The sequence below is a fragment of the Triturus cristatus genome, chromosome 5_1 (genome assembly GCF_964204655.1).
Source record: "Triturus cristatus chromosome 5_1, aTriCri1.1, whole genome shotgun sequence".
Taxonomy (NCBI): Eukaryota; Metazoa; Chordata; class Amphibia; order Caudata; family Salamandridae; genus Triturus; species Triturus cristatus.
The window spans coordinates 919075707-919101265 of record NC_140587.1 but is presented as its reverse complement, the minus strand read 5'-3'; the positions used below and the strand labels follow the sequence as shown (position 1 = coordinate 919101265).

The 25559-nt window shown below is 45.3% G+C and overlaps 1 protein-coding gene across 2 annotated transcripts in view; it reads right to left on the bottom strand.

Annotated features, from left to right (window-relative positions):
- The window catches only part of RMP24 (ribonuclease MRP subunit p24), a 195053-nt gene that overhangs the window by 87510 nt on the left and 81984 nt on the right, over positions 1-25559 (bottom strand). For both annotated transcript variants that reach the window (XM_085605950.1, XM_085605951.1), the window contains one exon: positions 19990-20195. In XM_085605950.1, the coding sequence (XP_085462076.1) occupies positions 19990-20195 (206 nt within the window). The remainder of the gene's footprint in view (positions 1-19989; positions 20196-25559) is intronic.

Genomic DNA, 25559 nt, shown 5'->3' with positions numbered 1-25559 from the left:
GAGACTTTAATATTAATGACACTCATGACACGATCATCCCGATACAGTGGGATACATTGAAAGCAGTTATCTCACAGGCAGCACAATTCAATAGATAGCAACGTGATAAGAGACCAGAGCTAGAGGGGAAAGGTGCAGACCTAGAGAGGGCCCGTATACAAACAAGGTCTAAATGCACGTGGCGCCAACTTGCATTAGCAAGACAACAACTCAAGGCACTAGATATTGACAAGGCGAAACTGGCACTACTGCAGCTAAAACAACGTTACTATACAAGGGGCAATAAGGCGGGCTGTCTACTGGTCTCCAAGAAACGACAGGACAGCACCATATAGCTTATAACTACACAAATGGGATGGGGGATAGTGAGAGATAATATTAGTATAGCCATCTCATAGCTTCTATGCAGGTCTTTACACAGCCAAACCCCTATCCCCTGCGACATCAACATGCACCCAGCGAATGTCTCGCTACCAACTATAACACCCAAACAGGCGAGTTTGCTGGAAGCAGGTATTACGGTAGCAGAAGTCATGTCAGCAATAGCTAGATTTCTCTTGGGGATGTCTCCTGGCCCTGATGGTCTTTCAACAGGTTTCTACAACACGTTTTGCTTCCTGCTGGCCCCAGTGCTGACACAGCTCTGTAATGACTTCAAACACTGCTCCTCTACAGGCTCATATTACTACTGAATGTCGCTGCGCAGAATTTTACTGGAATATTAGACCAAAGACTGGCGCCGTACATGCAGTAGTTGATAGCCCTAGACCAAACGCGTTTCATTCAACAGCGGGGGTGCAGTGACAACACTAAAGACTTCTTACACCTCCTGAATAAAGTGAAGCAAACAGGCCACCCTATGTTCCTACACTCCATTGATGCCGAAAAGGCATTTGATCGAGTCCATTGGCCATACCCAGTGGTGACGCGGTAAAATGTGGGTCTTGGTCCTCAATGCCAGAAGTGGATGCTTAGTGGCTATGTGGCCCCCAAAGCGAGAGTTAAAGTCAATGGCCTATTTTCAAGACTCTTTGCAGTAGAACGAGAGATGAGGCAAGGCTGCCCAGTCCCTCCCCTTGTTCGCACTGTATATGGAGCAGTTGACCAAAAAGATACAGCTCCATTGAGTTATCGATGGAAAGCAGTTTGGGGGGCACCAATATAAAGTAGCCCTTTACGACGATGTCATGGTAAAGCTAAGAGATCCCCTGTACTGTATCCTTGCCTTACTTTCTGAACTGGAAGAGTTTAGCACAGCTTCTGAGTTTAAAAGAACACCTCTAAATCCCTACAACACTATATCCCATCTTTGGGCATCAAAATCTGCCCTTCTGGCAACAAGACTGTCACTCTTGATTAACCAGAATCACTTGTAGCTGCCTGTGCTGCAACTCATAGCTGGAAAAATGAGGGATTGACTTGGTTGGGCTGAATCGAGGCAGTTAAGCTGACCTTGCTCCCTAGAATACTGTACATCATGCAAAGAATCCTGATCTCCTCACCAGAGGGTATAATACAAAAAATGCAGAGATGCATAGACCATTACATCTGGGAGGGCAATAAACTACGCATGAGGATAGGTGTCACGTTAAGGTATTAAGCCCGGTTAAGAAACGCCATCTTTTACATGCTTACGTTCTTAAGTAGCCTTCTCTCCCTAAACAGGAGGACATCGGACACACATTAATTTACTTGCATACACAGGATAAGATTGCTTGAACTCAGTTTGCTTACAATACCACTTCGTAGTCACTCTATCAGAACACCTTGAACATTCTGTACAAGGGCTAAGTTCAGCATGCAAGATGTTGTGATGTGTTTTTGGCTGCTCAGCGACAGGGCTATCACAATAGAATAAACAATAGTGGTCTGACTGGGGCTTTGGCATGGTAACTTGGAGATGCTATTATATATAGACATCAAGCCTTTATTTATTCAGAGGACTGGCACTGAGAGGTCGGTCCATGCAAAAATTCCAGCTCAGCTGATTCCGGTCACCTCATGCGAGGGATGCAGTCCAACTCTACACCCAGACAGGCAGCTTGCTGACACTTACCCACAGATAATGGGGAGTTAGACCACCTGACAGGGATTTGGCATATCCACTCATCTTAGACACAATAGGGTAGAATGCGCTAGCTAGGAGTACAATATATTACAGTACTTGTTTGCAAGCATATCATTTTTTGTAATCAGCAAAATGGTTGAATTGTTCATCTTCTTCACCATTCTCGTAATGTTAATAAAATTATTGGTTTTCCTTCTATTAATTATTACAGTACAAGTATTTTACTCAAGAATCACAATGCTTCAAAAAATATTGAAACCGCATACTGTGTATTTCTTATGCATCTCTTTGGGTATACATAAGTAACTGAGTGAAAGGGTTCTAGATCAGGTACCACAATTTCCGAGGGGGATTAGGGTGGTTATGTTCTGAGGTTGCACATCCATTTGTTACCCTGTACGGTTAGGGGTACAGATGGTGCAGAGTGTGCTAGCAGGACTATAAGCCAACATATTCTGAGGGGTGCTCAGAATCAATCTTGCACCAGTCTAACCCTTATGTTGTCCAACAAATGCACAGTTTTACTTGAGAAAGTACAAGCTGTAATACATGGCACTGCAAACGTTCTAGGTTGGGTTCTTATTTAATGGATGCCCTGAGTAGTTTTCTATTTGTGTATCCAAAGACCCCTACTCACATACTAACAACAGACGTCTTAGGTGTTAGGAAATATATCCTCCTCAGGTGAGAAGGGAACCCCTATGCATTGGCTGTAGGTTGTTCAAGCTTGAACCTTTCAAAGTATCTCCTCATAGAAGTGCCCTCTCTGATTCCACATATTCAAATGTCTGAGACCGAAGACCAACAAATAAACATACCAACTAACTGCAGACCTGCGGTTACACAAATGCTGTTGCAATGTGGTCTTTCCCAGACAGGTGGAGATGTTAACTTCGTGGTTGGGGCCCATGAAGCATTCAGGAAAGAGGTATTCTATTCATGGATTACTTTCCCAGCAGTAAATACACCTTCAAGACTGTTTCACACATATACTGCATATACAGTTCCTAATAACTACTCATCTTATGAAGCCCTGGAAGTACCATTAACTTACCAAGAACACCAAAATTGGTTTGAAGGCGCCCTACCACATACATACAACAATGTGAGACTAGGCCCCCTTAGCAATGAGGGAGCAACATGGCCAGTCTTAGCCGGATACACACCATAACCAAATATAGATAATCTGAGATCTCCAGAACTACATACATTATGCACAGATCTGGTAAAACAACATACAGTTGATTAACACAGTTTGCCATGCGAACAATGACAATAAATCCTGCAAGGGCTGCACAACTACAATTGGCTACACCTAGAATTAGTCCACAAACCATCAATGCAGTCATGGGTAATATTCCCGTCAGATGGGAGGAGATTCCATTCTGGATTGTGCAAAAAACAAAACAGCTTGAAGCAGTGTTTCCCCATACGGGACTTCAAGAAAAACAAAGAATTCTTACAATTTGCTTGAAAATGGGGATAGCTTCCCCGGTGGAAGACTGCACCACTTGGAGTATAGTCTTTGCTGCAGTATATACCAGAACACACAGTAAACCCTCAAAAGCTGTTTTGCCAGAGGTGCTTAAACAGATTCAAAATGAGTATGGGGCAACCCCTGCCCTGGATTTGAGGATGAAACTGATGAGCAATTTTGCCACAGTATCCGCCATAATGTTGAGTAACATTAAAGGGGAAGCAGCAGCGTTGGCGGTATGCAAACGACTCACTAACTTAACTCAGATAGAGCAGGAGTGCGAGTTACCTCAAATTATTTAGGAAACCTATTCAACAATAGGTTGAGATCATTTGGGAGCCACACCTAGTAAACCACAAATTAAGAGTAATTCTGAAAAGGATAATTCAAAGCTGGTGCCCGAATATTCTTAGAAGAAGTGGAATAATAGTGCCTGACAGATATCAGGATACTGATACACGTTCATATTGTGCCGTTCAGGAATCATCAGAAGAATGCTCAGAATAGGACAGTCAGAGTGCAGATCAGAGGAGAACGTGAAACTGAAGAAGGACTCACAACTCTCTTCTGACTACATAATAAAAAAGGAAGAAAAACCTAAACTGCCCAAATCTCAATTCAAAAAGAAGAAAGTAGCTGGCATAAAAAGAAGCATGCCGCGGATATTGAGGACACTGCTACTGAGCGGGGAGTGGGCTCTGACCATGCTGGACAGAAGTCACTATAGCTTGCTGAAACTGGATATATTGTTTTGTGGCAGTAGCAGTGAGTGACTATGTCCAAGTGAAAACACCAGACTCGAGAGTAAGTGTCCCGCACTGATTATATGAGATGCAACTCCAATTGGAGGGAGACTTACCAAGATACATTAACGTTCTCTTCTGGGAGAACTTGTCATTTGGCTACGATATTCTCTTGGCCGAAAAGGAGTGGCTACCTGAATTTGTGATGGATTGCCCAGAGGGAGAAACTGTATTTTTACCTGCTTTGTACGAACGCATCCCAGAAGCAGTTAAACATACACCATGGAGTGGGCTTTAAGGCTAGCTACTGCAATATACCGCAACCATGTGGGGTGGGATGACTGTTCCCCTTATCCCGTTATACCAGTGAGATCAACCCCCACAACCTCAAAGACAACACCCCGCTGAACATGAGGCTAAAAAACAAGTCAGAGAGATCCTCACACAACTTGAATATCAAGGTGTAACAGAAAGTTTCACCTCCCCTATGAATAATCCTTGGTTGCCAGTAATGAAACCTGACCATTAATATCGTCTGATATTAGATTACAGACACCTGAACACAGCTACACGTACATTTGTTGTTCAAAACATACATAGCACGGCACTACAACATAATGCGAAACAAATACAAAACAACCCTATACATCTCAAATGTTTTTTTCTGCAAAAACATAGTGCCTGAAAGCAGGTTTTGACCTCATTTAGCACGCTGAGTTATCAAAAGCAGTTCTGATGTTTGTGTCAAGAGTATAAGTACAGCCGCGTGTTATTTTAAGCCTGGGTTACAGAACTTTTGCAAGAATACGATGATCAGGCATTGTCCAGTGTCGATGACATCTATCTGACGGATGACGACCTTTCAACTCACTTGGTAAGAGCGGATTGAATAATATTGAGATTTGCTTACATGGGTTACAAATTTACGATTTTTTTTTTTTAAATAGCCCATCTCAGTGACCTATTTTTGGGATATAAGCTGTTAAGTGAAGGCAAGATCTTAGCAACACATTTTCTCGAGAAGTGCGAGCGTCTACAACCACCAGAAGCCATAAAGAAATTCCTATCTATATTGGGTTTCCTGAATTTTGCCAGAACTTACATTACAGATTCCGCAGAGCGGGAAAAAATGTTCTATGACTTGATATGCCCAGACTTTACAAGCACACATTGGACAACAGAACAAACACAACTCTTAGATTCAGTACTAGCTGACATGCTAGCTTCAACACACTTACACACAAGTGTAAACACTACAAACCTGGTGACCTGTATAATTGTGGGTGCATCGGGTATACCTACGTTACATTCAATGAAGGTGACCCTGTACTAATTGCATAAAAATTGAATTTACACACCGATGCTAAGATGTGTTTTGCACCGACAGAAAATATTCTGAATTCGGAATAGAATGCTATAGTGAGAAATAGATCATTGGCTCAGGGGGAACAAATTATTGTCGTGAATCAGGTTCTAGCCCTGGAGGCTGTCACATAGGCCAGCATTCCTAACGCTAAGGCTTTACATCTGTGATGGATACAGGCTCGCCGCAACAGATGTACAGCACAGATTTGACTCTACACTACAAACACAAGCATACCTGCAATACGAAAATGAAAATCCTCTGCCTAATGAAGTCATGCCTCTTGATCAATATGATTACATCATCTATACTGACAGTTCTGCACAGCCTGCCGTAGGGACAAAACACCAATATTCTGAAGCGTGCCCCGCTGTTACGGGTAGAATTGAGGATGGGGAATTCCACCCTCACAAGACCTACATGCAGTCACTAGGTGATTGCACAGTGCAGATGGCAGAACTCAGGGCTTTCATTTTGGCACTGAAGGGTACAGATCCCAGACTTCCAACAATTATAGTGTGCGATTTGTATTATTGTGTCCAGTCTTACAACAAGTACTTACACTACTGGAGCCAGAATGTATTCAGAGATTCCAAAGGGTATACTATAAAGCACAAAATGCTTCGAGGACAGGTGGCAAAACACAAAGAGTCTTTGACTCAGACTCATAAAATACACACACTGAGTCATCAGCATATAGGAATACATGTTGTAGGGAATTGCATGGCTGACAAAGCTGCAAAAACAACAGTGCAAACTGCTGCAGTCACTGCAATTACTCATTCAAGTATGAGGATGGATCGAGACATTATGGTGGCTGTCAACGCTGTGTGTGAGGGCACACACCTGCCAAAGGCTTTCCTGCAAAATACACCTACCAGTTAAGTGCGCAAAAATTCCGTTTGCTCAGATCCCCAGAGTGGGGAATCGAGTGATACCAAATTCAGATCGCAAGTTAGGATTGATCCTTGCAGCACAAGGATCTAGCATCTGCACATGGAGGAATGGCCGTTTCAATTTCATTATTACAGCAAAGCTATTGGTGGCCAGGTCTCAACAAACAGACCAAAGACTTCACCCTCAATTGTGACATCTGCCAGCAGATCAAGGGTTCCACTGTGGCACGCCCACCACAGACACCTCTATTGATCTCAGACAGGCCTCTGGCTTGTGTTTATCTGGACTACTGTGGCCCCTTACAATCAAATGGGGATTACAAATATGTCTTGGTTGCTGTGGATTCCTGCACTAGAACCCTATGGGTTTGGCCACAGCGTTCCGCTGACACCCGAACTGTTATAAAAGAATTGCAAGTCTTTGTTGGAACATACTAAGTTGCCACATTCCATTCCGACCAGGGTCCGACGTTCGCCTCAAAGGCTAACAGGGACACCATGGGCAAAGTGGGTGAGACTGTGCGGTATTCTTCCCCCTATCATCCAGAGGGAAATGTGGTCTTGAAGAGGAAGAACAGGGACTTAAAGCAGTCTTTTTTTGTGCTGTAATTTTTTATTGCAATAACCTTAAATAACAATTGCACAGTGTGGTATACCAGTTTGAGAGCATCAGACAGTATAATGCAATTTAGGAGCATCCGGCAATATAATACAACGCAAGTCAATCAAGGAGATGGGGAAGGGGGAGGAAGAGGGACCGGAGAGGAGGTATAGTATCCGTGGTACATCGCCAGCCTTCCTCCTGACGTTGTGATGCGCCCCTCTAGGTGTGAATGGTCGATGTGTCATCGGCCTGGGCCTGCTAGGTAGGGGGGATGATTGGAGCCGAAGTTCCCAGTCTGGGTAGGGGTGGGGGGAGAGGGATGTGCTCCCAGTGTTTAAATGAGGGGGCCATAGAGGGTCGGGAGGGAGGGCGGGGGATGCACTAGCAAGGGGGGTAGGGGAGGGGGGGGCTTTGTTGGCAGGACCGGCAGGATCCCCTGCTGTCTGACGGGAGAAATATGATAGACTCTGCTTTGCGCGGTAGAGCAAAGGGTGCCGAGCATTGTGTTGGTGGTTCTCCCCCAGAAGGAGTGGTTTGCATACCTGTATCTGCGTGCCCCATAGAGCATAGAGAATGAGGGTGGGGGTATGGGGAATGCAAGGGCTGTAATGAGGAGGAAAGGTAGGGGGGAAAAGATGGAGGGGAGGGGACCGACAAGACGCGGACTGGTTGGCAGTGGCCAGGAGGGGGGGGATAGGCCTCCCATGGGAGCATCGAGGATTGGCTGCTCAGTGTGCAAGGACGCTTATCGTGGGGCATTAGAGGAATGCAGAAAAGGAGAAGAAGAAGGTGGGGAGGTGATATCCTATGCTTCAGGGATCATCTCACAAGAAAGGAGCCCATGTCTGTGTGAACACCTCCGCCTGGTCTTGTAGGTTGCAGATAACTCCTTTGTGTGATGCTATTTGTATCATTGCCACTATCTAGTCCTCCATGGATGGGGGCACTGACGACCTCCATTGGTGGAGGATACATATCTTGGCTGCGGCCTCGGCCATGTGGAGGAGGTGAGGCTGCGGGTGGGATAGGTCCGAGGATGTTCTGGTGTCATGGAGGAGGATAACAGTAGAGGAGAGGGGGAGTCGTAGTGGCATGGATGCTCCCAGGGTATCCCCGACATATGACCAAAAGGAGCAGATTGAGGGACACTCGCAAAGGTCGTGAGTGATTTCACAGCGAGTATCCTCACATCTGCAGTGGCTCGCATGGGAGAGGAGTCCTGCCCGGTTCAGTTTTGTCGGTGTCCAGTACCACTCATGGAATGTTTTGAAGAGGCAGGATTTCAAGCGCGCCTCCCAGGTGCCCTTGTCTAGGGCACCTAGAATGTCCGGCCAATCCTCCTCCTCCAGAGTGATCTGGAGGCGGGCTTGCCATTTGATGAAGAGGCTGCGTAGAAGAGGTTGGAAGAAGAGGTGTCCTGAGAGTATGCCGTATAGCCCCGACATCACCCCCCATTGTCGGCCCTAGGTAGTCAGGTAGGCCACCGTAACGATGGTTGTAGGGACCAAGGGTGTGGGCCCAAGCAGCGTCGCAGGTAGTGCTGCTACTGCAGGTAGTGCCAAGCCTGCTGCAGTTGGAGACTGAATTCCTTCCTCAGGCGGTCAAAGGGTTTTATATCCCCGTTATGCAGAATTTGGTCCAGGGTGTGAATGCCCGCTTCCACCCAAGAGATTCAATGCAGAAGCCGCCTGTATATATGTAGAACCCGATTGTCCCACAATGGTGCCTTAGCATGCAAATGGGGGTCCACGCCGAAGAGGCAGTGGGCACATAGCACAGGCCTTTTGAGTAGCTTGTATTACAGGGTGTGGGGGCGTGGCTGAGGGGTTTAACCCCCGTAGAGGGGGCTTTGTCCCTCACCGCCAGATAGGAGCGATCTCACCTTAACGGTCCACTGTGGGGATCTGGGATGCCGGGAAGCAACTATGCAAGTTGTGATAGGTGGAAGGCTAGAGCGTAGTGCTCTACGGATGGCAGACCCAAGCCTCAGCATGAGTGACATGCCATGAGCTTGGACGGATCTAGCTGTGGCCGCAAGGAGCTCCACACGAAGGAACGAATCAGCGAGTTAATGGTGCAGAGGGCAGTTAGAGGCACCACTTGTACCCTGCCCCACATGGAAAACCCCAGAAGGGACCATTTCTCAAAGTCGCGTTTCATCTGGGCTATCAGGGGGGTCCATGTTGTCCAACGCCATCTGGCTAGCCCTTTATTGTTCAGGATCCCCAGGTATTTGAGGCGCAAGGGCTGCCAGTGGAAAGGGTAGCTGTGGATCCACGCTTTCGTTGTGCAGCAGGAGAGTGGCAGGGCCTCGCTTTTATCCCAGTTTACTTTGTAACAAGACAAAGCCACGAAACCGTTGATGACCTCCAGTAGGGCCGTCAGGGAGTGTTGCAAGTCTGTGAGGGTGAGCAGTACATTGTCAGCATATAGGTAGATTTTGGACAGACCGCCCACAAGGGGGATTCCTGTACTAAGAGGTGATTGGCGAATGGCAGTGGCAAGAGGTTAGGAGGGGGAGAGTGGGCAGCCCTGGCGAGTACCCCTTTGGATCGGGAAAGGATCTGAGATGAAACCCCCATAGTTAACTTGGGTGGTTGGGTAGTCACACAGCAGTCGTACTTTGGCAATAAAGTTGTCCTCCAATCCGAAGCGCTCCATGGCTGTGTAAAGGTATCCCCATTCTCGGCGTCTAGGGAGGGGGCAACCGCGTCGTCCGCGAGATCCTTGGCCACCCAGAGGGTATGAACCAGGGTGCCGAGGTGGTTCCTAGAGGAGTGGCCCGGTATAAAGCCAACCTGCATGTGGTGGATTAGGGAAGGTATGACTTTGCAAAGGCGCGACGGCCAAAGACACTGGCAAGTATTTTAATATTGCCATTCAACAGGGAGATCGGCCTGAAGCTGCCACATAATAACTGGTCCATCCCTGGTTTGGGTTTGGGTAGGACTGCGATCATCGCTGTGTTGGAGAGGGGTCCCAATTAGGCAGTCTGTTCTGCCTCCTGGAATGCAGCGTGTAGGGATTCGACTACCTATTCGCCCGAATATCTATAGAATTCCACAAGGAAGCAGCCTTCACCCAGGGCCTTGTGGTAGGGCAGTTTGGAAATGGCTAGAGCTATCTCTTCTTTGCTAATCTCCCCCATCAGTAGTTCCCTATCCTTGTCTGATACGCAAGGGAGGTTCACACCTTCAAAGAAGGCAACCACGCAATCCGCAGTTGCCGTTTCCTATGGGAAGTATAGTGTCTTGTAGAACAAGGCAAATTCGTTGACGATGTACTGTGGTCAGTTCAGGCTGTCTCCATTCTTTGAGCGTATGGCATGTATGGCCATGGTGGCCTCCCTTTGTCTCAGTTGGGCTGCCAGTAGGCGACCCGCCTTCTCACCCAGCTCGCAGTGTCGCACTTTCAGGCGCTGAAGAGAAACTTCAGCCATGGAGGTGAGAAGGCTATTGAGGGCCATGCGCACTTGTTCCAGGCGTTGGAGGTTGGGCAGCGTGAGGTGGAAGGAGCAGAAGTGGGCAAGTGAGGCTATCTGCCCCTCCAATTCGGTCCGACAGAGATCCGCTTGCTGATTGGATTCGGCAACATCTCTCATAAGTTGCCCCTATATCATTGCCTTCGCGGCAGCCCAAAGAATTCTATTGGAGTCCACCAAGCCCCTGTTTTCTGACATGCAGATGGAGACATGGGTTTTCAATTGAGACTTGCACTGGGGGGTGCGATAGCGCTTTATGTTCAGGAGCCATAGTTTGAGGCATGGAGAGGCTAGGCCCACATCAAGGGAAAGGAGGACTGGGGAGTGATCAGACAGACAGCGCAGCTTCGAATATTCGGGACTCTCCAAAGAGAGCCATCGTTGTTTGGGAGACGAGGAAGTAATCCAGCCTAGATTGTGTGCTATGGACCGGTGAGAGGAAGGTGTACTCCTTGTCATCCGGGTGACACAGACGCCAATGGCCCACCAAGCTATGGTCTGAGGTCACGTCTCCTAGGAGGGGTCTGACCGGGTCATTGTTTCTGTCCACGGGCCTGTCCTATCCAGGAAAGCCTCTTGTGCGAGGTTCCAGTCCCCTCCAATGACATACTGCGAGGCCCCGATCTCCATGAGCAGGCGGTTTAGTTGGAGAAGGAAGGAGCGTTTTACCTCAATCGGGGCGGACACCGATACTACACAGAGAGACTTGTCTCCAAATTGCAATTTGGCGAACGCATATCTGCCAGCTTGATCCGAGCATGTTTTCACGGCTGTGACAGGAAGGGTCTTCCTAAAGAGGATCCCTACCCTGCACTTAGGAGGTGTACCACCCTCAGTGGGTGACGCCGCTGTAACGCTGCTGTGTATCACCCTACCCACCCAATCCCGCCGCAGTTTATCGGATTCCAGGCTGCCTAAGTGGATCTCCTGGAGGAGAGCCAAATCCGCCCTCTTTGCCTGGAGATAAGAGAGCCCTTTTTAGGTCTCGCCTGACCCAGCGCATGCACTGGTCTGGCGAGACTTATTGACAGGGCTCCAAAAAGTGCTACCAGGCCAGCCTAGAGCTACAGTGCATGTTCGCGGGCGCGCGCATCGCGCTTTACCGCGATTACTTTCACATTCGCGGCCCCACGGCCGCGTTGATGTTTGATCGTGATCGCGATCACTTTCACTTTCGCGGCCGCTTTGCATAGCCAATAGGTCTCGCTTTTGGGACCTTTTAAGTATTTAGTTATGCAACTGTTGCATGGCTAAACACTTATAAGGTCCCAAAGGCGAGACCTATTGGCTATGCCAATGCTTGTTACCGTTTGATGTAGTGGGTGAAGCCATTGACATTCATCAGGAGACATTGAAGGAAGCACCAGCAACTCCTGGTTGGATCTCCAAGATTGGTGAACTAGTTTGGGAGAAGATAGTGGAGAAGAAAGAATTTGGGGCATCTTACAGAGCGCCTGTACCTGCCCTGGCCGTTGAAGGTACGAGAACTGTACTTCTACCATCCCTTGCTGGTGTAAAAAAAAAAAAGAAAGAGGTTTGTGTCAATAGATCTCGTCAACCAACAGTATGTGGCTGGATCTACACAGTAGGCCAAGAGGGCTCCTAGGCAGCTACATACCTCCTCTCACTACCCTACAGGAAGTCCCAATGGAAGCTCTGATCAATGATGAAGGCTCTTCTCCCCTCCTGGGGACAGCTAACACTGAAGCATCACTTCTTTCTGTTACATCAACAAACTCCTTGCAAACATCATGCTCAGAAACACAGATTTCAATCCGACAAACTGACAAAGAAGGTGTCTACTGCAATGTACCACCACAAGTCTACTCCCAGTTCTCCAAAAATGCCAAGCTGCCAAAAATAAATCGAACAGCCTCCAGCTACTTTATCGACTTCAATGACTTCTCTTCGAAATCATATGACCCACTACTACCGTCAGAGGTAGATTATGTGAATTATACATTGGCTGAAAGAGGCACCCCTTATCCCTCCGTGGGTATACATTTGGATTACAATTTCGTTACTTTTCCTTTGGATTGGTTTTCTGACAGTCTTTTTCTTGCTTCTGAATGAACACTATCTATCAGAACGCTCTGCAGTTGAACTGGTGCACTTAGTTTTAAAACCCCATTCTTCATCAGAGAAAGTGCGAAGAGACCTTTCCCAGGTGAACATTCTGCTGTTCCAGTTCCTGATGGAAATGTTCGGGATAAGGTATCCTAAGATATATTTGGTCCCACTAAATTGATTAAAGTTCCATATGTATTTGAAAAAAAACTCTGCATGATTTCATTACCCATAGCTCGAATTTGGATGATTGGGACATTGATACAGCGCATGAAAACTAGATGATCTGCAGCATCCAACTGTTTTCAATGATAACGAGATGTATGAGGACACGGCTAATTATGATGAAGTGTTATGTGTTCACTATTATGGTCACCATTTCCTGCATAAAGCGCAGGTTCTCCACATGGAGTATTTAATTATAACAATGGGAACACTGCCCTACAACACTGAAGGGTAGCTCAAAAGCTTTTGCACAGAAGTTTGCATATTTCTCGGGTCATAATACAGCTGTCCCAGGGTCTTATTTTTATAAATGAACACCCTCACGGGCTCAGAAAACTATGCTCACTAACACCAAGCTGATATATTCTGCATCCTTAATTTCTCAGCTGTCTGTACAAGTGTTCCACTTTTTGAAAGACAATGTTGATTTAAAATCCATTTGAGGAGGTAAATATTGGCAGGTTCTAGGAACCAATGCTTTTTTTAGAGCATGTTTCAATAAATTTCTCCTCTGTAGGGGCAGAGGGGAGGGGGGTACTAGGAGCTGGTTTAGGAGGTCCAGAGTCTGTGTGCTCCTACGGCTCAAATAATCAAAAAGGGTGGGGGGTTCTGTTCCTAAGAAAAAAGAAAAAGGTGTGTTTAACAGGTATTATTGGACCTATATCATGAGAAAAGTCAACAGGACTGTCTCATGTTGCCCTCACACATCTCCAGAGGGATGTCATGCTTCATCATCGGGCGTCGCTTCTCGTCTGGCTGGTGCTGCAATGCCCTACGGGTCCCCTGAAGGGTCACTTTGGCGGAGATCTTTTTTTAGAGATGCTGTATAATGCGTGCAATTGAGGTGACTGGTGTGGTGGAGTAGTGTAATGGGTTTGTGGGTTAAAACTGATGGGGGTGGTCCCAAACTATACTTTAATAAGTAGACCACCCTCTCAGAAATAAAACCTATAAAAGGCTAATGCTACCTTGAAGGTCTAAAAGAAACCCTGGTAGTCAGTGTGTGACGACTATGTGGGAAGATACCCTATAGTCATGTGGCGGAGGCCTCACTTATCTCTCACTCAGTGATTTGTCAACATGTTTCATGCCTATACATTGGTCTGAAGGATCTGTGGCGTTTCAACAGGACATCAACATATATAATGAACGCTCACACACAATAATGGTGCCCCTAAAGTGCCAACTACTTTCTATGTGGTTTAGGGTCCAACCTAAAAATTTCTCAGTTTGTACCACATCAGGTAACACGGTGGTGCCACGTTTGTGCATGCCCCGGGTTTTGGTGTGCGTACCTTGCGTCTGCACCTACCCTTTAGCATCCGCGTCCCTGGAATTGGGACGAGGAGAAACGCCCGGTGATGAAGCATGACATCCCTTTGCAGATGTGTGAGGGCAACTTGAAACAGACCTGTTGACTTTTCTCATGGTATAGGTCCAGTAATACCTGTTAGACAACGCCTTTTTCTTTTTCTCAGTAACAGAAGCACCCTCCTTTTGATCTTTATTTATTTAGAGCATGCCTTATACCACAGCAAATAATTTTCTTGAAGGAAACCGTGCAGCAAAAATCCTGTCTTGGCTTGGCTAAGATAAAAGATTTAAATACACCAAACATTCCCACATTTGCGCGGTGTGCGAGCTTGCAATAATTCACAAATTACACAGAGGAAACATTTGACATCATGCTTCAAAATGGCTCATACAATTCTTCAGGCACCAATCAAAGGGGATGGTTAGTGTGGCCATTAGCTACTAACGGAAGTCAGACTTGTTTTCTGGGTGAGATCCCCAGGTTTAAGATCTGTATGCCCGACCCAAGATACGCGCAGACACAACACTTGGAGGTTGTAACAACGTACAGTGTTGGGAAGTTATGCCTTGACTGGCTAAAAACCTCAACATTGTCTCAAGTGGAACACCACTCGTCCCATATTTCTGAGGACATTTTAATGAATAGCACTCGTTACATCGCATAGAAATACCACGCATGCCAATACAAAGCAGGTATTACTACGCGATGTCAATTACAACAAGTACCATTACAACGCAAAATTTGACCACGACTATACCTTCACCACGCATGCCATTTCAACGCCAAAGCATGCGTAGTAAAGGTATAGTCATTGTAAACGTTTGCAAGGTAAGTGACTCCAACCTACCCTACCCTAATCCCTAATGTGGTTCCACTGCACGAGCCTCCCCTGACCCCCAGTCCTCTCCCTACAATAACACTACACTACCCTGCACAACCCCCCAACTACACTAATTCCTAAAACACTACCCTACACTACACAAACACCACAACACTACCCTAAACCCTAAATCTCTACCCCCTGCACGACCCTCCCCCTACCCCCAGTCCGGTCCCTACAGTCTAACACTACCCTGCACGACTCCCCTACACTACCCTAAACCCTAAAACACTACCCTACACTACACAAACACAACACTACCCTAAACCCTAAAATACTACCCCCGCACGACCCTCCCCTACCCCCAGTCCGTTCCTACACTCAAACACTACCCTGCACGACCCCCGACACTACCCTAAATCCTAAACCACTACCCTACACTACACAAACACCACAACACTACCCTAACATGCTACCCCCAGCACGACCCTCCCCTTCCCCCAGTCCTGTCCCCACACTCTAACATTACCCTGCACGACCCCCGACACTACCCTAAATCCTAAACCACTACCCTACACTACGCAAACACCACAACACTACCCTAAACCCTAAAACACTACCCTACACTACACAAACACTACAACACTACCCTAAATCCTAAAACACCACCCCACGCACGACCCCCAGTCCGGCCCCTACACTCTAACACTACCCTGCACGACCCCCTCGACACTACCCTAAACCCAAAAACACTTCCCTACACTACACAAACACCACAATACTACCCTAAACCCTGAAACACTACCCCCAGCACCACCCTCCCCCTACCCCCAGTCCGGTCCCTACACTCTAACTCTACCCTGCACGACCCCCCCGACACTACCCTAAATCCTAAAACACAACCCTACACTACACAAACATTACTAGACTATTTCGACACTACCCTAATCCCTTAAAAGTAACCCCCACCCCAAGCACAATCCCCATTACCTTTCTCTCCTCGTGGTTCCTCTCTCCTGGTTCCAGAGTCGACAGAGGGGCATTGCACGTCGTTGTGAGGAAAAGGAACAGCCCAGTCTTCTCACAACAATGTGGGTAACCATTACTTCGCATGCGTTTTAGAAGCACATGCGATATAATGGTTTGCGTTCTAATGGTAGTCGTTGTTACGCATGCGATGCAACAACCTGCGTGGTAACTGCCTCGTTATAATGGCTGTTTACCCATTTTACTAGGTCCTCTAAGACCACGTCAAAAGCGCTTTCTGTATGCAATATACAACGAAGTATGAAACATTTCACAGCAGAAAGCTGCTGAGAGATTGCGCGAAACTGACAGGGAAAATTTAAAAAGGACTCTGGCAGTAGTAGATAATGGTATGACTACTCTATCCACCAAAATATATACCCTCTGGGTAACAGCGTCGCGTCACCTGCAATTGACATTGACATTCAGAGTGACAGGTCTTATTTACATAATGGACAGCCGCAGCTTAGAGCTATAATGTTACTGAGTTGGACTCTGCCAACACTTTGGATACCTTTAGGTTTTAGCACTGCACAAATATTATACTACATCATGTATACTGCACAATACTAGTCAGGCAAACAGCACCAATCATCCAGGTCTAATCATATCACCATGCTAGATTTGTGAGAAAAGAGAAGGCTCCTCCCACACGAGGCAAGGAACAATAAGGGAGGGTAAAGGGGTAAAAACAGAAAAAGACTGTCCATGAAAGAAAGTCAATCATGTAACAAAATAATAAAATTAACCTTGATTCCAGAAACCCTCACAGATACAAAAGAAAAAAGAAAAATCCCTGATCAGAGTAGTAAAACAAGAACCAAACAGAAGAAAACCAAATGAGGAGGTGAGGATCCTTTCAATGTACTCCTTTCAGTATGGGCAAGTACCATCTCCATGTCCAGACAAAGACATGACTAGTATTTGGTATAAGAGGATCATATAATCATCGGATGCAGTCTTTTTGCCTGCACTTCAGGCTGTGGAGACTGCCTACTGGCCCTCCTTAGTAAATCAGTGTAGTTTGTTATACCTTGAATCCCCTCAAAACTTTCAGTGTGAGGTGTTTGTGCGTGTGTGCGGTAGGGGTGAGTGTGGTAGGTAGGTCCGTGTGTTTTGTAGTGGGTACCCCAGGCTTGGGGTTCCACATTTTAAGAGGATCTCTAGAAGATGGCTTGCCATGATAGACCATGCAGGTATCAATGTGGCTTTTTATCTTTTTCCCTCGCACGTTCCTGCACTGCTCATCCATCTCCCTCCCCAGGCCACAAGTAGCATGTTTTTGAAAGACTGTATTCATCTGAATCTACAATACCCATATTACAATCTGTGTCACATTACCATAGGAACAGAACAGTCATAACATTATGGGCTCTTTGTTTTCAAGAGATTAAAGTGCTGCACCAATTCTGAGGGGGTGGTTGGGTCATCTACCCGAGAATATAAATTGACCTTGCAAGCCAGAAAAATGTGGCTACCATAAATTCCAGTGAAACCACATCAAGCCAGCCAGGAAAAGATTGCATTAGTGACAACAAGCTTGGCTGTCCCCCTTTCAAGCCTTTACCCTTCACAAGACGAGATCAGACTTAAAAGACTGAAGCTAAAGCTTGTATCTCTATGAACTAGAGGCAAGAAAGTAGTTGGCCGCTGTGAGTGCTAGGAACCTACCTGCTAGCTCAAAGAAGCAAATAATGGCTGCTGGTGTGCTAGAGTGAGGAGCATCGTGGCCACAGAGTGTGGAACGTACCATGACTTTGTGCTGCTACCTAAGACCTCCGTGCATGATGCCTACTGCTAGATCTCTGACAAGGCCCTCAAACTCATGCAACTGACAAAGAGCTGGTGTGTGTTAACCGAAGACAGTAAACCACTTACTCGCCAACTAAGTAAGACTCTTTTCTGACACACTGCCATTACTCCGAAGCATGTAATTATAGGAAGATCGTCCATTGGGAGTGCCTTGGCGAACAGGTGGTAGTAATCACACTCTTTAAATACCAATACACTAGGGTTCGAAATTTAACAGGTAAGATACACTGCACCTATTAACCCACTGTGTCCCTAATGAAAGACATTTGCACTGCATTCTTGTATGTTTTATCTGTCACAGCAGTGCCTGGACATTATATTTATTGAAGTCCTTTCTTGTACTACCTGTATCTTAACGTTCTACTTTACGTCCTACTGAAAAGTAAGCTGTATCTTCCTGGCATTGCCAACACCTTGGAATCAGTATTTGGTTAATGCCTCCAGTATTACTTTTACCCTGTGGCTCCAGGCACCAGAGGCAATGCTAGATAAAATGTTTGCTCGCAGAACTGGTCCGAAAGCCACAAAGACAAATTATTTTTAAAATTTACCAGATGAAATGGATTGAAATACTCATTCAGTTGCATTTTTGGGAAATATATATCATAGCATCCAGGCTGCATAATGTCCTCTACTGACAAAGACATTAGACGGTTAGACCACTTAGATGCCCAAGGGTTGAACCCTAGACAAAGAAGGGAGCAACAGCCCAGCATCAATTGTATACTGGTAGATATTGCAGACCACATATCTGGGAACCTGAATGTTACTCAAGAAAGACGGAAGTGGCTAAAAGGGAGGTGGTTCTTGCTATTAAATGCTGGAGTGTTACACAAATGAGGAAAGCTCACATGATCTGGTAAAAATAGGAGACAGGGAGGACAATCTGAACCACTCTCTCTAGAGAACAAAACAACTGATCTCACGGAACTGCATAATATCTGGGCTTAAAGTTATTTTATGGGAAATTTTACTCTAAGAGCTAAATGCTTGCTGCTAACATCTAGAGTGACCTGCAGGCCTTTAACTCAATTCTGCCTTACACAACTAAACCTTTCCACCCTAGAAGGTCGATAAGTAGAGCACTGTTCGACTGAAAAGTTTAAAAAATACTAGTTAATTACAGTATTTAAAAAAAAAAAAATGAAGTATGAAGAGCTATAGAAAAATACATTGCATGCACTTTTGCATGTCGGGCATCACCACATGACGGAGACCAAAACATACAAGAGTCACGCTGAAGGGAACTGTCAGCTTATGTAAAATTGTGAAAATTCCAAAATGTTTTTCTGCACTTTCTGCTTGCCAGTCTGGCAAGTGAAGTCTGCCACCCACTGATAGATGGTTTAGGGCGTACAGATGTGTAAAATAGATTATTTTTGCAAGTGGCTGCCTGCCCCACGCAAGTTTAGCATCTGTGTGTGCCCCCAAACCCAATGAAAACCTAAAACGGCTTGGTATTTCAACAACAGAGAGCACCAAGGAAATATGTGGCAGCCTTCCACACTAAGCTGCTTGCGCAAGGAAGTCAGAAATGGTCAAAATAAAAAATGTATAAAAATGTACCTTACACAAGCTCTCCAGAAAAATCAGTCATGACGAGAGACGTGCGTCTTCCACCAATAGATTGTACTACATTGTGCATTTATAAACAACAACTCCTAAAGAACGTCATTAAAAAATACTTGCATATTTTAATTTTGCCATTCTCGGACTCTAAACAACCCTTTAATTGGTCCAAAATGTGTTTGTCTGCTTTAGAATTAACGGAAGGTAACAAGTAACGCTATTAGAATATATTTTTTTAAACAATCTTCCATGAATGTGGCACAATGGAACTGCACAACCTAATAAAACATTTTGGGAAGCTGGACACAGGAGTAGACAAACATTAGGGCAGTAATGAGGTTATATATGAGAACCCTCTGAAATTGATCTATAATGTCAATATAGAATACTCCTTCCTGTCTCACCTTTTCTTGATGTAAATTGCTAAAAGGTGCTAACTGTATCTACTTGTTAGGGTATTGTGGTATTGTTTCTGCCTGATCTCTTAGTAACTGTTCATTTTAAAACTAAAATCACGTCTCACCAGCATGCTTCTTGAGAGTTTGTATTTTCTCAAAAGTTTGACTTGCTTCAGATTGAGTCTGCAGCTCTTTGCTTCCTGTTTAAGTAACTTCTGGATGTGAGTGGTGATTTTCATCTTGGGTTTGAGGCGCACGGTGTGGTTACCAGGAACAAGGCTCTCGAAGCAAAACGGGCAAATCCCTTCATCTGTGGCTTTACCTTTCAGTTCTGCAAGAGGAAGTCCAGAATAAAATACTTTACAGATTTCAGTAAACAAGCATTAGTTTGAAAAAGGTTCATTATACTGCTTCGCCATCAAAAGTGTCATTTTATTAAAGAAAATTGTCAGAAATAGAGCATTTTTCATGGACAGCGACTGAAATTCTTGATAAATACCAAAATATAAGATGACATGACAACAGTTCAGCTCGATACAAAAATACAACCAAAACTTGAAAATCACAATCTACATTGCATGGCTTTGTAAGTCCTCAGTTTAATGATAAATGAAAGACTAAAACCATCACACATGACCACCTAACAATATTAAAAGTGAGACTGCCTGGTTTCTCTTCTGTGCAACATAACAGGTACTTGGGCAGAGACAGAAGGTTGGACTCCAAAGCAATCCAGGTTTGCTACTTTATAACTTTGAACAACCAGCAATTGTTATTCCTGCACATACTGTAAAAATCCAGGGCACTTGTAATCAAGTCCTTTGATTAATTAATACTACCATGAAACGAACAACAAAAACTTAAATCCTCAATTATGAGTGTTGAGTCCCATTCATAGATGAACCATTCATTGTAGTTGTAGCTGTTCCTAGAAATGTACCTGCGCCTCACTTTCCTTTAATTTAGTAAGCGTTTGTATTTTGTATCATTTTACAACAAGCATTGGCAAAGCCAATAGGTCTCGCCTTTGCGAGAGGTTCTATTTTTGTTTTCTATCTTATACAGTAGTTGTATGGATAAATAGTGTAGATTGTTTGTGTTTGTGTTAATGAAATAGTTTTTAATATTTTGCTGATTAAGTGATGTATGTTGGATGTTTTGTCTGCCACAGTAGACCTACTGGCTTTGCAAGTCCTTTTTGTTGATGTTAGCCAACTGAAGCCTTAATGCGATGCACTACCTCAATGGCATCGGAAGCCATTACTGCAGATGACATAAGCTCCCTTTGCAATGTGTTCAGTGTTCACTGGTCAATGTTTTTTTTGTGGTGCCTCAACATGGACGTAACACCACCGGGAATGGTGGGCACTTGCCTCCACATGTGCTTTCCTTCAGTGGTAGCTGCTGCCTATACGGAGTGGGGGGCAGCACTGGGGCAGCGTGGGGGGAAAACAATGAAAACAAGTTTTAGAGTTCACTTGCCTCCTGCTGCTGTCCTCCGCCTCTGTTATCCTCTGCTCCTTGCCTCGGTGCTCTTCTGCTCCAGGAGCTGTAGTCTCCAGGAGCACAGGCTCCCAGAGTCCCCTACAGCCAATCCCAGCGCTTCTCAAGAAGTGCTGGGATTGTCATGGGCAGGCTTGTTTTCTGCTCCAACGGGGACTGGAAGCCTACGCCTACTGTTCTGTAGACTCGGCAATGCAGCTCGGGTTGGGGAGTTGTCAGTGCACATGTCGGTTTGGCCATCGGAGGTGGCCGGTCAAACAGACATGCACACTGACAGCAGTACCCTGTACCCATCACTCCTGCTGCTGAGGCCCCGCCCCAAAGGCTCAGCCGACTGCTCCGCTCATACTGGTAAAATAAAATAATAATAAAGCAGTTTTTTAAAATTGCTCAATTATCATTTTATTTTACGTTCGGATCTGCTGCTTCCATCAGTGGAGCGACGCTCCTCTGCCATAATGAAGGAGCTGCCCCTACTTACCTTGTGCCTTTAAAGGTATAAAACAAAAGTTAACTTTTGCCTTGTGTCATGGGGCTAACTAGGTTCTAAATTCCTAACCTAACTTTGTAAGAAGAAAAGGCAGAGAGGATTATGGTGATTTTGATTGCAGTAAATATGGGGAACCGGACAAGGATGTTAAATTAGATGAGACACATCCTACTTAACACAAACGGACATATCCTAAACCTAAAGGGGGAAGAAGATGTTACTGTAAGTAATTAACATTTAAGTCCTGTTCTTTCCTCTACCTTAAACATAGAGCCTACAGCTAGCTGGAGGAATGATTACACAAACTGTGGGGATGATAGCATCCATTTTTTAAAGTAAGTTCTCTCAGCAGAATTAAATTATTAGGGCAAAAAAAAAAACATCTCAAATGACACTGTTACACATTTTCTATCAAGTCAAAGTCACATGGTAGAAGCATGGATCAGGACATTCAGGGAAACCGTCTTTGAATTTGCTTCAACCATAAAACACGTTTAGTAATCTCAAGTGCATGGCTGAATGGTGGCTTCTGGTATCTTGTCTTTCAGAAAATCTCTCAAATTCCAATCTTTCATTGTTCATGGAGAGACAGAGATGATTTCTTCTTTACCAGAAGCAAATAAACTGAAGTTCCTGTTTTTAGAAGACGGGAGTTTTTAAAGTAAAGTTAACAAGATGGGTAGGGATTGTGTCAGAACAAAGATGGAGTGAGATATGCTCCTGGGCGGCTATGACGCCGGCTGAACTTCTTTCACCAATTCCCCCAACTAAATGTTAAGCTCCTTTCCTTGTAAATGCTCTGGCTTGTGCCACTGCCTGCAGAGGTGAGCAGCATCCTGACACACCAAAGACTGAGGAGTGGGGAGAGCGTTGCTGAGAGAGTGGTGGTCGAGCCAAGAAATGCAATATGAAAGCAGCAAATACCTTATGAACTGGAGCTGATAGTAGGTTATCTGAGGGCCATGGATATGGCTGCACTTCCACAACTTTCTGCTATCCAGAATCAAGCACTCCCGCTTGGGAAGGCGGGGTGCTGGTTTCACCTAACACAGAACCAGCGAGGAGCAGCCTATGCCTATATTAGAAGACGAAGGAGGTGCCAAAGCAAAGCTACGGAGCAATCCATTTGAAGTGACACAAATGCAACAAAAAATGAAGAGGGTCCAAGTCCTTCACCTTGAGGAGATCAGCTAATGGTGCCAAAGCATTAGCTGTCTATATATAGGGAACCGTGTGGAATAAAAAAACTGATTTATCTGTGTGCTAAGCTGTGTCCTGGATACATGAGGCAAGTACTGCCTCATCATGCTGGTTGACACTTATCCTTAGTCAGAGAAGGCCCGACATAGCCGACCTTTTAGAGCGTGACACCACATATTGTTGACATACACAATTAGGACAGGGAGGGGGAAGTCTAAGCAATTAAAAGGCACACACCAGACCACACAGCTCTCAACTACAGCAGAGGGCATAGCATTGCATGTGGCCTCTTAAAAAGGTCCTTGGACTCTCCCCAGACAAGCTTGACTCGATCTTATCAGCCACACAAGATTCCAGGTCTGCATGTAACAGAACGTTGATGCAGTTGCAATAGATTTTAGTCTCCTGCTTGCAGACAAACAGAAACTATCAAACAGAGCAACCAGCACTTAATTTCAGTTGGATACACTTCTGCCAGATGTCAAAGAACCGTGAGCCTATGTCTCTAACATACATGAACAAATTAGGTGTCTGGAATACCATATGAAGGACTCCGAATGGTGGGTTGTGGGCTTGCCTGAGCAGACTGAAGGGCAAAGCATGGAACTCTTACTTGAAACAGGTTAGGCACTGTGGTTGCTCCAATGGGTCTTTCTTCAATGTTTTATTGTAGATCGGGTACACAGAGCACTGGTGGATCCTCCCACACAGGTGGTAGACATACTATTCAATTACAGTTTCCCAAATCTACACTTAGTTGCAAAGAGCTTGTAGCAGAGGCCCTTTTGATATAGACACCAGTAAGGTGTGACTATTTCCTGACTTCACTGTGGTGGTCCAACAGCAGTGTAACTCTTTCCGAGAAGTAAAGATGAGACTCGGCAAATACAGGCTTACATGACATTCTACTATTCTCACCCAAGCTGAAAAATGGACTTGATAATAAAGCCATCTTCTTCACGGATCTCAAAGAAGCCCATGGATGGCTGAAAAGAAGGGTGGCAGAACAAGGTGGGCAGTGCAACATACACACTGGGCCATGTCACCACAGAATGTGAATCAGAAAGCAGTGTATGAAACCAGACAAGCCCACCAAAGATAGCAGAATATGAAGCAAGACAAACTCACCAAAGACAGCATTGTGGAAGGACAGCGGTGGGCAGAGGCAGCCCCTTACAGTTTCAATCCCACATCCCATCCACAAAAGTGTATGGACAGGGACACCACAGCACAGGACTCTGGCTCAGGCAAGGCCATGTATGTCAAGTCAAGTCAAAAATACTTTTATTAATTCTTTAAAAATCATAAAAGGATGGCAAACCATCATAAAATTCTAGTTCTAAACATTATGTAAACATATGTATATAAAAGATATAATTATGTAAAAAGTTGTTATTATTATTATTATTTTTTTTTTTTTTTTTTTTAGGTATCGTTTTGAAACATTGATCTGGAAGAAATCATTGGAAAAGGGAGCCATGATCACAGTAGAAAGTCCATCAAAAAGTTAAATGTTTGCTTGTCATGAAGAAATTTTGTCCAATTCTTTTGCTGCTACTTTCCAAAATGTTATAGCACTGCAGGAGAGTGGAGTTGAGAACCATCCAAGACACCTGATGACCGCAACTCTACATGTTCTGATCTGTTCTTTCTTTAAGATCTCCCGAAGAATGGATTTACGTGTTTTCAATAAAATGGGGCATATGCATAATAAGTGTAATAATGACTCCTCCCCTTGACAGCAAAGGCGACATTCCTTCGATGGCCATACGTATTTCCATTGCGGGGTTAAATCTTTTGAGGGGAATAAACCCAGTCTTAGTAACATCAAGTAATGCTTTTTATAGTAAGAAATATGTTCAGTCAGATACCGTTGCGGTTTTAGCCTCTGGTATTGTAGAAATTTAGTTTGTATCTGAACATTATCTGCGCCATCTTGTCTCTCCCCAAGCGCCGCACGCAGAAAACGCGCGACGGCCATTTTAGGCACCATGGTCTCATTGCCGATCGCCAGCGCGTCCCTCAGGCGCTGCAAACATCTCCCGCGCGCCGGCCACCCCCCGCTCTCTCATACATGGGCCATAAACCCTCTCCTTCTGCGCGACCCTGCCATGGAACCACATCCCGCGCCTGACCAACACCTCCTTTCATCCCATACATGGTCATACATCCTTTTGATAACCCCCTTCCTCTGCGCCCGATTGTCCGAACTGATCCCAGGCCATCACCTAGCCCTGCGGATACAGTTTATTGCCCCTACTGTAAGGGAAACACCTCACATCAAAGGGATTACAGTAGATCAAGGCCCCCACCCCCTGAGACCCGACCAGTCGCACACACCCCCGGGAATTGGCGGAATGTCCAGCTGTGTGATAGCCATCTCCTACTGTGGGTGGGGTGGGGACTTCCACTGTAGATATGTGTGGGAACGAGCTTGAAGTGGGGATTCCAAGGATGTCTTTCCGTACATCAAAGTCTCAACAAGAATGTGTCACGTGTAAT